We start from the raw sequence: 14,742 nt of genomic DNA on the forward strand, positions 1-14,742 counted from the left end.
TCTTAAATCAAGCAAAAAACGAAATCATCAAATCAAGAAACTGTTTGTAAAATGATACTTCCGTTAGTCATTTATTAGGCATAGTAGCTTTATTTGAATGGCCATTTTCACTTAGAACAGAGTCACCTTCATTTGAACAAAGGTTTTGAGGTTTTACAACAGCAAAAGACTCTTTTCACAATAGAACATAAAGGGAATAACAGTAGTCCAGACCAGGGAAGACACAAATATCCTTGTGACACACTTTGTGAGCCTTCTAGACTTGTGAATATGTGTGGATTTGTTCTAAATCTGCATTGGGTTGTGCAATTAAAAAAAATAAATAAATAAATTTTGAGATTCATCTAACACTGTAAAAACATTTCCAGCTGACATACACCCATGCAGAAAATAAGTGAAGAGAGGCATAAACCTAATGGATCTAGTTAGTGTACAACAAAAGATATGGACAGAACCTTTTGCATCATGCAAAAAACTGAAAAGATGAAAAATACAAAGCGGTAGGTTCGCTCACTTAAGGTATAAGTTATAAGAAATTGCTATCAATGACTTAATTATTTTACAATTTATCAGCAGAATTCTATTTGCAATTACAGCATGTACAAACTTTCCACAATATATAAAACATTTTAACATGATACCACACAAACATGAAGCATACGATACAAAAAAATGACTTTACTGCTGACACTCAGTCACTCGATCACATGAGGCTTTTCGAAATGGTACAGTTATTCACAAGACACACATTCACAAGTCCAAAGAGTTGAAATTCTTGTTTTTGATTTTACATTACCAAACTAGACAACAATGTCCTAACAGAATACATTCTCTGCAGAAAATGCCACACTGATCATCAGGAGTGAGGATGTTTGGCTATGTTTTTTTTCATGCATAATGCCTAAAACTTTACAATAAAAAATATTTCCCTTGCCTCACTGGAATCCATTTCAACTGTATTTCCATTTGACAGAGACACAGCAGTCCAGGAAAAGAAATTAAAGAATAAAATATATTGAATGTTCTGATATTCAGAAATGTTGAGATTCAGAAACACTCAGAAACATGAAACACCTAATAAAGTAGACACTAAGAACTACAGATAGATCTTAATAAACATTTTTGACACATAAAGACCTCTTGACTGTGAGGTCCACCCTTTTGTGACTTGACATAAAGGGTCTCTGAGTGGGCATTGATCAACTTTAACACCTGCTATTATGAAGGATAACACTGACATATTTCATGATGACTCACAGATACTGTACTACAACAGTAAGTAGACACATAGGGGGAAAGCATTCAGCAGAGAAAATACAGACACTCTTGTACCCAGATGTAATGTATTTTTATACTTGGCTGTCACGACTCCACACCCACCACAAAACCTAATAAATTGGTCGTGTTGGATTCCTACACATTAGAAATGAGTCGTATCACAGATTGTACTTCTAGTTGTCCTAAACAAATAACTTTCCATAAGATAACTTCTAGTTAAAGCATGTCTTCAAAAAACATTGACCATGTAAAAAATTACAGACAACTTGGCAGGATTGGTACATTTTTCTCAGATAGCCCATCTCTACTCTCTCTGTCTATTATTCTCTGGTTTGGAATTAAGGAATCAGTGATTTTCTAATCTACAAAGGTGTCTGATTCATTCCCGGCACGCCGACTTGAAGTATTAGTGGGAGAAAGCCCCTTGAGGGATTCTGCTGAATGGAAAACAGTTACTATTTCTCCTAAGCAAACACAATTGAGACATTTTTCAGAAACACTTGCAGTGATCTGACTTGGGATTCATATCATTAGAAACAGACAAGTCGTAGCTACTTTCACTAACCTACATTTTGAGTGGTTTACAGTTACACAAACTTTGCGTTAAGCAAATTCAAAACAACCTCTGTAAAACAGTCAATGTCACTAGAGTACCAGGAATGTTGTACCAATACATTAACCAGAAGATTGATATGCTCTGAGGAATTTACCATTGGTGGCGTGGTAAGACTAAAAACAGTGCATCTGATCATCGGAAATAATGGTTATTTTTACAGCACAAATAAATATCTCACTTGACGAAAAGTATTTTGATCCCTAAATAGGAAACAAACAAAACCTCATTCCCTTTGTGCTCCAACCAGACAACAGTGTTGCTTCTCCTCATACCAGACTGTCTTCCCTCAACCCCCTTTCCGTCATTTGATGTCTCACTCTCTCTCTATAGCCCTAAATTAAATGAAAGAAGCAGTGCAGCTCCCCTCCTGAAATAAATGCCAACAAGAAAAGAGTGAGAGCACAGACAAATCACTGACTGTGCTCCCTGACACCCCCTGTGGTCTCTCAGGTGGCATCATCTTCATCGTCATCCAGGTGATAGTTGAGGGTGATGACGGCACTGATAAATTCTCCCAGTTCCACAAAGTCAGCTGTGATAATGTTGATGCCGCTCTCCCCGGGTCGCTGTGATCTGATCCACTGCATCATGCCAGGTAAGGCCCTGGATAGAGGGGGGCACATCAGGGGAGAGAGCAAGAGGGAGGGGATTAAAGTCACTAAAGATGTAGAGATGAACGTAAGAAAGGATGATTCACGGCTGACTGATTCAACAGAGGGAAGGTCATGCTGTGAACAAAGTTCACTGCAGCACAGCATGAGATTTCTGTAAGCCAGACACCAGCTGTGAGTATGACACTGAACACATCGGACACCCTGGTTCATGTGATCCATGCACTGGGGAAGGTGTTACTACTGCAGAGGCATCGCCTAGTTTTCTGCATGGTGAAACTCTATGATTCGCCTCCTCCTCATGCTGACTTTCTTGTTCTGTCAAGACCTTGACTTGCAGTCTGTGCGGCAAAACTAATGGAAGGAATTTTGAAGGATTCCTACATGAAAGTCGCGAATGCCTAGCGAGAGTGATAGCGAGGCCTGATAGTGGAGTTATAAAATGAATAATTCATACTAGGAAAACTCATGGTTTTGCTGCTGAGGCTTTTGAAAATGTGACATTAAGATGGAGTGAAAAATATACAAAGCTCAGGAAAAATCAGGAAAGAAGAAATCTGAACTGGAACTGAGACAGGGAAGAACTGTTAAAAAAAACACTTGAAGATGGTCACTTTAAAATGCCTCAAGACAGCAGTTTAACATGCCTCTTGAACTATTTCTTACTCATTACTCACACATGTTTAAGTCTGTGTTTACATGCTCATGACCATGAATGCACCATTATGGGTATATTATATTTATTCTATAGCTTTCTGTGTCTGATGTGTTGCTAGATCTGTGTTCCACCGTCGGGGCTGAACATTGATCCCATTTTAGGCATCTCAGATTTGTATCGAATGCAACATAAACAGGTGTACACACCTTTCTGTGATTGTCTCTCTCAGTCCACTCGCCACACCTTTCATCACAGTGCTGGCCTTTGGGGTCAGAACCACTTGAGAGACAAAGAAGGTCCCCTTCCTCCTGTAAAAATATATATAGTTTAGTTTTGCAGTACCTTGCAGAGGTGATACATCTTGATTATGTTGTAAGTAATTATTTAATTTGATTATGTATATATAATATATATATATATATATATATATAATTTTTTTTTCTTTTTTGTGTCATGTTTTGCAGAACATTTTCATGTTACTGTAATCACATTGTCTCACATCTGTGTATGAATGACTTTCATAAAGTAACAACTGCATTAAAACATATGTCACTCCACCTGTTAAGGCTATTTTGATCCAACAGCAAAATATTAAAGTGTTATTGTTGGTGCCATAATGGCATATCAAGGTTGGACTTTCGGACATTTGCAGCACTATCAAATCATATATATATATATATATATATATATATATATATATATATATATATATATATATATATATATATATATATATATATATATATCTATAAATCTTGATCGATAAAAACAGGATTTGCACAAATGACATGACAGTATAAGGAGCTATTGTCCAATTTAGCCTAATGTGTTCAAGACACAGAGTAAACACAGGAATAGATGCAGAGGCTGACCTGCGGTCAGTGACAGACGCCTGGAGAAACTGAACCAGCTTCTCTGGATCTGTTGTGTTTGCCCAGGGAGAGGGCATCATCTGGCCTGGCCACAGAAAGGGCACCTCCAGGGCCATGGGGTGGTGGTAGAACACAAGCACCTGATACTCCTTCTCCCACAGATACTGCAGAGTCACCTGTAAAAAAAAGCAAGACAGGGTGTGTTTAGGGTGGTGGAGGGATTTATAGAAAGGAGAAATAATGAGGTCAGGAATTGACAGAGGGAGAAAAGATGTGGAACACAGAAAACATTGTCAAAAGGTTGGGGGGGGGGGCTGTAAAGGGTGTTCAAGAGAACAGTAGAGTATTCATAGAAAAAGGAATGGAGGGAACATTGATGCTATTGAAAGGCCTGTGCTGGAAAACAGGACCAGCTACACACCTGAAACTATGATCATAGAGTGGTGGAGTGGGACACTATGACCTCAGAGGGGAGAGGGGGGGGGGTGGACCAGGTTGCACAAAGTGAAAGGTATGAGGAGCATGATGACAAATCTGTGCACAGGAGAACTTTCCTACGCAAAGCAACAACAAGCAACAAAGTGATAACTGTCATTTGCATCTGAAGTGATCAGTAAGTGTTGTTAAACAATAATTATCAAAAGCCTTGTGTTCCTGTGGCTTAAAGGTGAAGTCAGGATCTGAAATATGTGTTTAACTTAATAGCTGTATTCTTGTATATGCATTAAGTGCTTTGGATTTTCACAGTACCTCTTGAGCGAAGACAACTGGGCAGAGTTTGTCTCCAAACACCTCTTTCAACATGGCCACCAGTTTTTCATGGTGCAGGTTCTGCACACCATAGAAGTGGTTGAAGTCCAGGAACACAACCTCTCTAGCATGAGATGACAGGAAACTACTGATCTGTTCTAAACCCTCCCGTACCTACGAAACACAAATAACAACAGCATGAACAATTTACTTAAAGGTTTTGCATGTATGATTTTGACCACTGATGTTCCAACAAAATGCTATTTGCTCTGTAAAGCTATGATCAAGTTCAGTCCAGTTTCTTTTAGTCAGTTTTAATACATTTACCAACACATACTGTATGTACTGCACGTGTATTGGAAATTAAGTCAATCAAAAATATATCATGTGTACTAGATCCAGTCTATTATATAAACCACATTTTTGTTGGCTGCCCAAAAATGACAGATAATCAACCAATTCTAAATGAAAGGGATGGGTTTACAGGTTCAAGAAATTAGGTGGTGTTACTTCATTTGCCATCGTCTAGTAGATCTGAATGAAGCAACATCATCTTGTCAATATCATCAGAGTCCTACTTTATGCCGTGGATCAGGGTGACAGCTTTGTAGAATTTGGCGTTGACATATTTCTCAGACTATTTTTATGAGTGTCAATGACATTGATGAAAGTATCTTTTCTAGTTTATTTCACAATTTGTTTCACAATGATAGGCAAGACGGTTCCGATTTTAAAAATGGAGTCTGGTTGCTTTGAGGAGATCAATGTAATGGCTGCTCCTGGAAGAAGGGGGAGGTGTGGTTGACACGCCTATTTGTTCAGGTCTGGATGCTGGTGCTCTGGTGCATGTTGTGTGAAGAATCTTTATTAGCCACACAGCTGCGATGGACTTAAGGGCTCTGGAGCTTGAATAACTTGTTCACACATAAATATGCTGGCACACACAAAAGAGCATAAACCTCACCTAGCAACCACAAGTGTTGCAAAGTATTGATTACTTGAAAACACGATGCTCACCGTTGCACTGAAGAGCCCGTGGGCGAAGAAGAGCTCATTGTCGGGGTCACGAGGTTTGGTGGAGATACGCAGGTCAAAGAAGCGCACCCCTGCTTCCAGTTGACTGTTGAAATTCATGGTCTGTGTAGCTAACCACTTCCTCATTAGCTTTTTGGCCACTGTTCCAAAAACAGAAACAAAGTTCTGCACTGTCTCCGGCTGCTCGGGGCCCACCGGAGACGCCTCGTCGATGTAGAAACTGAAGGAATCATGGGAACCTGGTGAAGACAGAAACATGAGTCTTTATGCAGGTATTGAATGCGGCCTGTTTATTTCTGTGAGGGAAATCAGCTGTAAGAGAGAGGTCAGTGCAGATAACGTCACTGTGTGAATAACATCCTCCTTGGTCAGACTCTGACAACTTGAAGTCTGTGCTACACTGATATTTTTTTTCCTTCTTGTTTCTCAGGTAAAACAGAAGTTAAATTTTTGAATAAAATAATGATATATTAAAGAGGCAGGTTATTTCACAAATTTTTTGGGGGGGGATTTATTGTTACATTTATTGGGTAATTAAGGAATTCTATGTTTAATAAGTGATAAAACTTCACTGCAAATAAGACATCAACTAATGAGAGGTTTAATGTTAATGCTTTGATAAATTTATAATCTCATTGCCAAGTGTTTAGCTGTTTGGGTGAACCCATTTTAGGAAAGCTGCAGTACCAGAGGCTGATCGACCCGATTTTTAGGCACCTTTTGTTCAAGGAATTCTTCAGTGGGGCTTTCAAGTTAATGTGCATGCCGAAGAAAAGTTCTTCAACTCTCAGATGTGAAAATATGAAAGTGTGCACTGAAGAAGAAGAAATTGAATCTGAAGATGTGTTAATGAAATTGGTGGCAGCATGGATTATGTTGAGTAACTGAAAAGTCATTGTTATTGCCTTCAAACCTGTGTTTTGTTGTTAAAGGATATCAAAAGACTAAATTTATGTGTTTGGATTTTCTAATCCAAATTACCACCACGGTAAGAGAAAGAATTATGAACTGGCTCATTTAACAAAAGCACATTCTGGTTTTATGATGTATTTGGTCCAACTATATTATCAGAACAACACAAAATTAGCAGTTCTGAGATGATATCTTGAAATATATCTGTAACATGCTTTTTAATGAAATTTGATTTAGGGGTGGATCTTCAGCAGAGGAAGCACTGAATCAATTTTATGGTGAAGGCAGGCAAGAATACAGAATCTGGGTCACAAACAGTGAAAGGTAGCAGGAGGACCTTTTTTAAAAAGTAAAAAATTTCACCGATATCCTGATTGGAGCAATCAAAAATAAATCTTATGATGTTTTACTGCTATGCACAATGCGATTCCATGTGATTGAAATGCATTTTTGAAGTGAGTGACATCATAACGGACAGGGGCAGAGACATGTCACTGGCACTAACACGTAGCCAAAAGTCATTCAGTTTATTGTTTTGTTCTTGACAATGAAAAGTAAGATGTTAATTAAATGCGAATTAAATATACTGTACATCCATATCCACCATTGTGGAAAGTTCTGTTTTCGAAGTACGGTATTAATGATAAAGACAACCTTCATGGAAAGGAATTAAGCTTCGAGGAATCAAATGAAACTGCTTGATTTGAAGTGAGGAAAATCTGAGGAAAGCAATCTCATGGTCATGGCATCATCACAGAGTGTGTTATGCCCTGAGTGCAATGATGCAGCAATTGATGATCTCCTCTCAGTGACACACGTTGATGCAGGATTGTTCTGTGGCAAAGGCTGGGAATTTTGTGATTGTTCAGGAATTACAGTCAATGCCGTTGGCAGCGGTTTGAGTTGTCTAAGTGCTTTTTAGTTCCATTTACGGCAGCAAAAATAACATTGGATCAAGCGTGAGGATCAATAAATGCATTCTTTGGTGGCACAACAATAATTTCATGTCTGACTGAGGGGCAGAGAGAAGCTGAAATGTGCGTGAAACTTTCTGTCAATTAAGCTGACAGTAATTCTGGTATCTTGCTCTCATCACTTCAAATTCATTTCTCACCCACTTTTTGTCCGTCCATCACTTCGGTTCATGCTTTCACACAAATAAGAACACATACACACAAAGGCAGAGAGTGAGCCTGAATTAACCTCAAGCACCGGGTCGTTGTAATCGGTCCGGAGAATAACCATAAGCTGGGTAGACAGCTCAGTCCTGGGGCAGGATACAAAACAGCATCACTAAAGGCTGAACCGTATCACCAGGGTCACAGCATCCCGAACTGCTGGCTATACTATTGTCTTTGAAAGAGGATCCGAAGGTTGTGTCACACAATTACTTTCATTGTTCGCAAAACTAGCAATTTATTTCTGCATTCATGATGAGATCTACAAAATATCAGAAAATTTAAATCGCAATTTAAATTTCAAGTAAAAAGTGATGTACTCAGCTGCAGAGAATAAATTTCACAACATTATAATATACAGTACAACACAATTGTATGTGATTGTACTATGTATGATTGCACTATGCATACTTCAGATTGTTTAGTCTGACCAATATGCCAATACTTTAACATCATAAAAAAGGAAAAGAAGACATTATTTGTTTCTGAGAAGCTGAAACAGGATGTTCCATTTTCTTTCAAAGACAAATCATCTGATGATGAACACGTGATCCTCATCCACGGGAAACAAAACATTTATTAGAAAGTATGTCGAGCTGTCTATCAAAGCTGGGTTTCACTGCAAGTTTGTTTCTAAATCCTAATCATATCATAACCTCCACCAAGAAGGATGTTTTCATGTGCATGCATTTTGTTTGTTGGATGGTTTGTTTGTCAGCAACATTATGCAAATGCTACTCAACAAATTTCCATAAAACTTGGTGGAAGAATGAGTCCTGGGTCACATCAAGGGTTGGATCCAGTTGTTTTTTCTCTACCATTGCTGGATAGTTTGTTGTTCTTTCTTTTCAGTATTTTTAGAAATTGCACAAGATTTGTGCAAAAATTGATGGACTCAACTTTCTGGTTTAAAAAACAACAACAACAACAACAACAACAAAGTGTTCTTTCCCTCTCAATAAAAATGTACCTATCTCCATGATGAAGACCTACATAGACATTGTGTTTTGGCTCTATCTGGCCACAGTCCATCTCTTTGAATGACTTCTTCCTTGTAAACAATATCTGTTCACTCCAATGCAGTTTGATGCTATTAAACTGACGGCAGCAAAACAGAACAACACTTCCTTAAGTGCAGGATATGAACCCTACTGTCACATCAGAAACACAATTACACCATCTAATAAGGTATGAGGAACATGACACATGACAAAGATGATGCTCGCCTGGGTGAGAAGATGTGAAGATAGCTAGAAAAAACCACCCAGAGAGACAGATGATGCCTGAACACAACGGAGATGATAATGTTGTGATTCATTTAAAGATGATGATGGAAATGATGATGAGGGTAACAAGGAGGCTGTTGTTGGTGGGTGATGACTACTACCTTAAAGCTAGAGGAGAAGGGAGGAGAGGAGAGGAGAGGAGAGGAGAGGAGAGGAGAGGAGAGGAGAGGAGAGGAGAGGAGAGGAGAGGAGAGGAGAGGAGAGGAGAGGAGAGGATGAGCAGGAGGAATGTAATGGGGAGGACAGGAGCTAAATTATACCAAATGACAGACTCTGCATCCTCTCTCTTCTGCACTTTCTCTTTCACGGATTCTCTATGTGATTATATTGTAATTATTCTAGTTGCTGCTTCCACCTACTTTATCCATCCCTCTATTGTCTTAACTCTGGTCGTCTGTCCGCTTTCTCTTTTTTCCGATCTTGTTGTTCTCTTCCATACAACAGAGCTCATATATTTTTGATCAAACCGAATCATGAGAAAGATTCTTAAAATGACATGTCTACGCTGTTCCCCACATCCAGGCTTCATTTGCTTTTCTCATCCCCTGCATTTCATTGGCTTTCAGGTATCTGATTTCATGCCCTTTTCCAGTATTTATTCAGGCATTTGATACCATTTAGCTTCTTTGTTGAGTGGTTTAAGTTACAGCAAATGATCTCCAGGGAGTGATGGACAGATTCAGCTAAAATTCCTGGGTCTATCTATTCCTCTACTTGCAGAAAAGTTCACAAGCCTGAAGACGGGTCTTCAGCAGTGGATCTGTTTTCATTAGCTGCAGTGCCATCTTCATTTACTACATTTCACACAAATTCCCCCTGGACCAAAGGGTATACTATAAAGGTATTCGTTCCGTAACTCTGGTGAAGCATTAAATTGTTATCATCACTCTTTGAAGAGAATAAGTGCATCTTTTTTTAAAAAGATGCAGAGACTTGGTTCTTTGGTGTCATTTAGCATCCAGTCCCTTCCATAGTCTGCCTGTTTTGAATACAGACAAACAAGGTGTAATCTTTTTAATATATATCTAATATAGACAGTCTAGCAGTCGAAGCAGCCTGATGCTGCATTCAGGCTGCATTTAGGGTGCAACTGCGTTGACCACAAACACACTATTAGTACACCTGCACATTTTTAGCTGTCTCTGTTAATCCAGAATCCAGTCTGCCATAGCACATTTCAACTGATACAACTAATACCAACACTAGATTACAAAGTTTTGTATCACATCTTCACTTCTGTTCAGCATGCATCCTTTATTTCTTATCTTATCTGAACCCAGAATGTTGTTTATACCAATTTAGGGCTTTAATACCCCCAACAGCAATGACTGAAGTTTGAACGTTTCTTGGACATTTTTTAAAAGGGTCCTATTATAAAAAACAAATTATTTTTCAGGTCTCTCCATTTTCATAGTGGTCCTACCTAACCTGACCAAATCCTAGAATCTGGAAAACAAACACTTCCTGCATCAATAGATGTTTGTAATCTTTTGGATTCATGGCTGGACAGAATCAAAAAACATTCAGATTCATAAAGGGCTACACACATGTGTGGGTCAAAAAATTAGGCCAAAAGTTAGGTGAAAAAATCAACCGTTATATCATGAAAAACAAGAGTCCAAAACACAAGAAGAATTAAAGCGAAATACGTAGCAGTGAAGTTACTGAAAGTTAAAAAAGTTCCAGACTGTGGTGATCTATCGATCTGTAATGCGGGCGCACGTAAACAAAACGCACGTGAACGCGGGGTGGAGGGAAGTGTTGATAGAGGCAGCTCAGAGGGGGGAGGGGGTGTTGACAGAGAGCTCGCAGGCACGCCCCATTAACACAGGACGAAGTGATTTTAACCATAGTCAATCAAAGATATTGAGGAGCACGGATCACTTTGGGGAAGACATTAAAAAATACAGTAACAATGACATGAATTTAAAAGAAGCATAATATGGGATCTTTGAAAAACCTCACTTCACTTATTTTCTATGATTGAAATTAAACTCTATATTGTGTTTTTCTGCACAGTACTTCTTCATGATGTGTGTAATGTGCATGGAAGATAATGACTTTAATTAACATTTCAAATGTATAATGGGAGCACCTAAACTATAAAGTGCAATCAGTGTGAAAAGCTGGTATGTGGCCCAGAAAGTTCCCCTTCAGTTCACCTGCAGTTTTAGCCCTAAGAACAAGAATCCAGCTTCAATGTCTGAGGATGACTCACGACCAAAGATCACGCCACTGTTAGCCAGCAGGGGGAAAATGTCATGAGTGCCAGTCACCTAACTGTTGTACCAAATGATTGGGAGTGATTTGCTGCAAGCATTGCAGATGAGCAGGAGGGATTCAAAGAGCTGTTCTTGCAGCCTGAGTATGCCATCCCCTCTCAGCTACCGGGCCCTGATACATTGATTAGCACTTTGAGGAGAAGACAAATCAGCTGCAACGCAAACTAGTCAGGAAAGGCAAGCTAGCCCTGACCACCATCTGCTGAAGCCGATCATTCTGACCAGAAATGCAACCAACTCTGCTCGTCAATCACCTAGGTCTAAAAAAAACAGAAATAAAATAAGTTTTGATTACCTCACATTCTTACCAATGTAAATGTATGTACACTGGCCTCTTGAGAACTGCATGAGCAGTTAACAAAAATAACATTTAAAATTCCAGTCTGACTTTAATTATTCAGCATATCTTTATAAGGCTCATAAAATGGCATCTAGTCCAAGTTATATATCTAAACCAACACAAATGACATTTAAAAATCAAATTTAATTGACGTACCGGTGAAATTCTGTCGTTATTTTCCCCTCTACTAAAGCTCGTTTCATGGTGAGAGAGCCACAGACAAACAGATTGACATTATCTCTGGCAGCACACCTTTTGCCGGCCACCATGCAGTCAGACCGTCTGCAGCACTCACCTAGCAGATCTAACAATAGCCACAGGAAAAGAGATCTGCTTCGGGAAAGGAAAGCAGTCACTACTCCCTCCTTCTTTCCCTTTAATGGTCTTCATCTTTGATTTGCCACCACTTCCTTTCATTTTCCACTCCTGTCCGTCCCTGTACCAGTTCCCGTTTGCCACGTAGTGCAACTGGTGGACGTTATCTGACTTGGAGACTCAATAGATATAACTCTATATGAAAGAAATTAATTGGCAGCAGTCATGTACAGTAGAGGACACTCTCTGAACAAAAACATATATCTCATTTAAATCTGACTGTGATCAATTACCTCAGCTCAGGTCTTCTATGAGGAAATTTCAATCTGGTTTCCCAAAGCTGATTCAGCCCTGAACAGGTTGACAATAATTTACAATTTATTGTAGTTGGATCTCTTTGCTGCTTTGGTCTAAATCATTTTTTTTATTTTCCATTGAATTATTATTTTCTATTGAATTGTTTCAACTAGCATAGTTGAGACAATTCAATGGAAAATAATGCCAGAATTCAGAATTCAATTTCAAGGTCTGTCTGTTGATAAACGTATTGTTACGTACAGTACATGCTGTACGGAGATTATAGCTTTGATTGTACAAAAAATGTGTGTGTGTGTGTGTGTGTGTGTGTGTGTGTGTGTGTGTGTGTGTTTGTGTGTGTGTGTGCCTTGAGAATCTATAATGTGTTATGTCTATAGCTGCATACAGTATAGATTCACCTGGATATTCTCGTGTACCAATTACTTGAAACACAACATACAGAAGATGCAAAAACATGAAAGTCAGATTATAATTAACTCCCCTCTGTCAGAAGGAAATTCTAAATACAATTTATTGCCACTCATACAGATGACTATGTGTACTAATGACTGCATCAGGGCAATAAATGTATTGTCGACAGCAGATACGATGGAGCATTTTGATTTTTTTTATCAACAGCTGAGAAAACACCAGACATCAAATCCAAACTACATCAAACAGAAAACTGCAGAAAGTCACGGAAGCTGCTGGCTGGTAAACTTTCTTAATAAACAGCATAAACAAGCAACGATGGATGGCTGGATGGATGGATGGATGGATGGATGGATGGATGGATGGATGGATGGATGGATGGATGGATGTTAAGGAATCTAGCATGAGAAATGAGATATTCCTCCTACGTGTCATGTACTCCAGATTAAAATGAGACGAATAGATGTGACGTGACACACTGTTTAAAGAAATCAGACACGCACACACCAGTTAGAACACATGGTTGTCACAAAATAAGCTCTCGTTAAATCCTCTGGATTATGAAATTTATTTCAACAAGGCTTGTGCTAAATGTGTGCATGGAAAACAACATAGTAGACAGAATTGTAAAATGTTTCATCCACAGACTCTTCACCCAAAGGGAGGATACAAAGAGTGGCTGGGCTGTGGGGTGCAGGGTCAAATCAAAGTAATGATAGCTAATTAAATGGAACACAATATGTTCCCATGCTTGCCTGGCATAGATGAGCTGCGGTGTGACATAGCACATGATTCAGTGAAATCACAAGCATGAAGTCATACATGACATAAAGCCGATGTCTGATTAAATGGAAGAGAAAACTGAATTCTTGACCGCAACCTTAAGAGCGGTCAGTGCTGGTGGTGTGCCACGCCTCATTGGACTCAGAGGACATCATTACACATGGCTATCTCTGAACTCATGGTTTATTAGTTAGAGTGTGAAGGAACAAAGAAAAAGAAGGAGGGGAGGGCACATGTGATTAAAATGCCCCCCCCCCCCCCAAAAAAAAAGAAAAATGAAAGCATTTTGTGTGGAGGTGTGATAATCACCAGGCAGCAGATATGGAATTAAGAGGCTGCTAATAAGCCATTCCATCAGTGAGATCATTGATGGGATTTACAAGCAGCGTTGGAACTGAGTTGAAGGAGACCTGAGCACTGATTGGCTGAAGGTCCAAAAGCTCATTTTCCATGAGACGCACTGTGTTTATGTGAATACACACACTGGACCCATCCCACTGCCATTCTCTTGTCATTTGGCCACCACCCCGGTGCAAAAAGTCACACACTCCGACACACAGAAGCAGCGTTGCTCCTCTGTCTCTTCTCTTTGCTCTGACAGTCGCCATTCTCTTCGGTTTGGGAAAAACTGGGAGAAGCCACAAATCCTCCCGGTCACATTAATACCGGTCAGACAGCGGACCTCGACCTGAAGATCAGCTGATCCAACATACATGTCAGCTGCGCAACAGGTCTGACCAATTGTTCATACAAGGTTTTGCAATATCTGAAATTGCAAGAGTTGCACTGGTTATAAAGAAAAACACCAAACTTTGAAATATTTTGCATATTAACGCAAAGCTTATTTATTTATTTATTTATTTATTTATTTACGCATAGCTAGGCAACATGAAATCCACGCGGACAGAAAGACACTTCTCACCGATTTACGATGGGGTGACGTAAAAAAAAAAAAAAACACCTACCGGGAATAGCCAGGTTGGTGAGCGGGATAGTGTGCATGCTCTGGGGTAAACTTGCCATCCAGTCTGCAAACCGCAGGTCGCTTCTCCCGTGAGACGAAGCCATGCTGTCGCTGCGCACAACGCTCCGTTCTC

At 39.4% G+C, this 14,742-nt stretch overlaps 1 protein-coding gene across 1 annotated transcript; it reads right to left on the minus strand.

Moving 5' to 3' along the window:
• Window positions 1–83: 83 nt before the first annotated feature.
• Window positions 84–14,742, minus strand: plcxd3 (phosphatidylinositol-specific phospholipase C, X domain containing 3). The gene is made up of 6 exons (XM_068311063.1): window positions 14,611–14,742; window positions 5,803–6,059; window positions 4,786–4,959; window positions 4,036–4,211; window positions 3,370–3,471; window positions 84–2,497 (listed from the first exon to the last, which is right to left on the minus strand). Exons 1-6 carry the CDS (start codon window positions 14,711–14,713, stop codon window positions 2,341–2,343), a joined length of 969 nt encoding a protein of 322 aa, XP_068167164.1. The 5' UTR covers window positions 14,714–14,742; the 3' UTR covers window positions 84–2,340.

Source organism: Antennarius striatus, chromosome 3 (assembly GCF_040054535.1).
Source record: "Antennarius striatus isolate MH-2024 chromosome 3, ASM4005453v1, whole genome shotgun sequence".
Lineage (NCBI taxonomy): Eukaryota > Metazoa > Chordata > Actinopteri > Lophiiformes > Antennariidae > Antennarius > Antennarius striatus.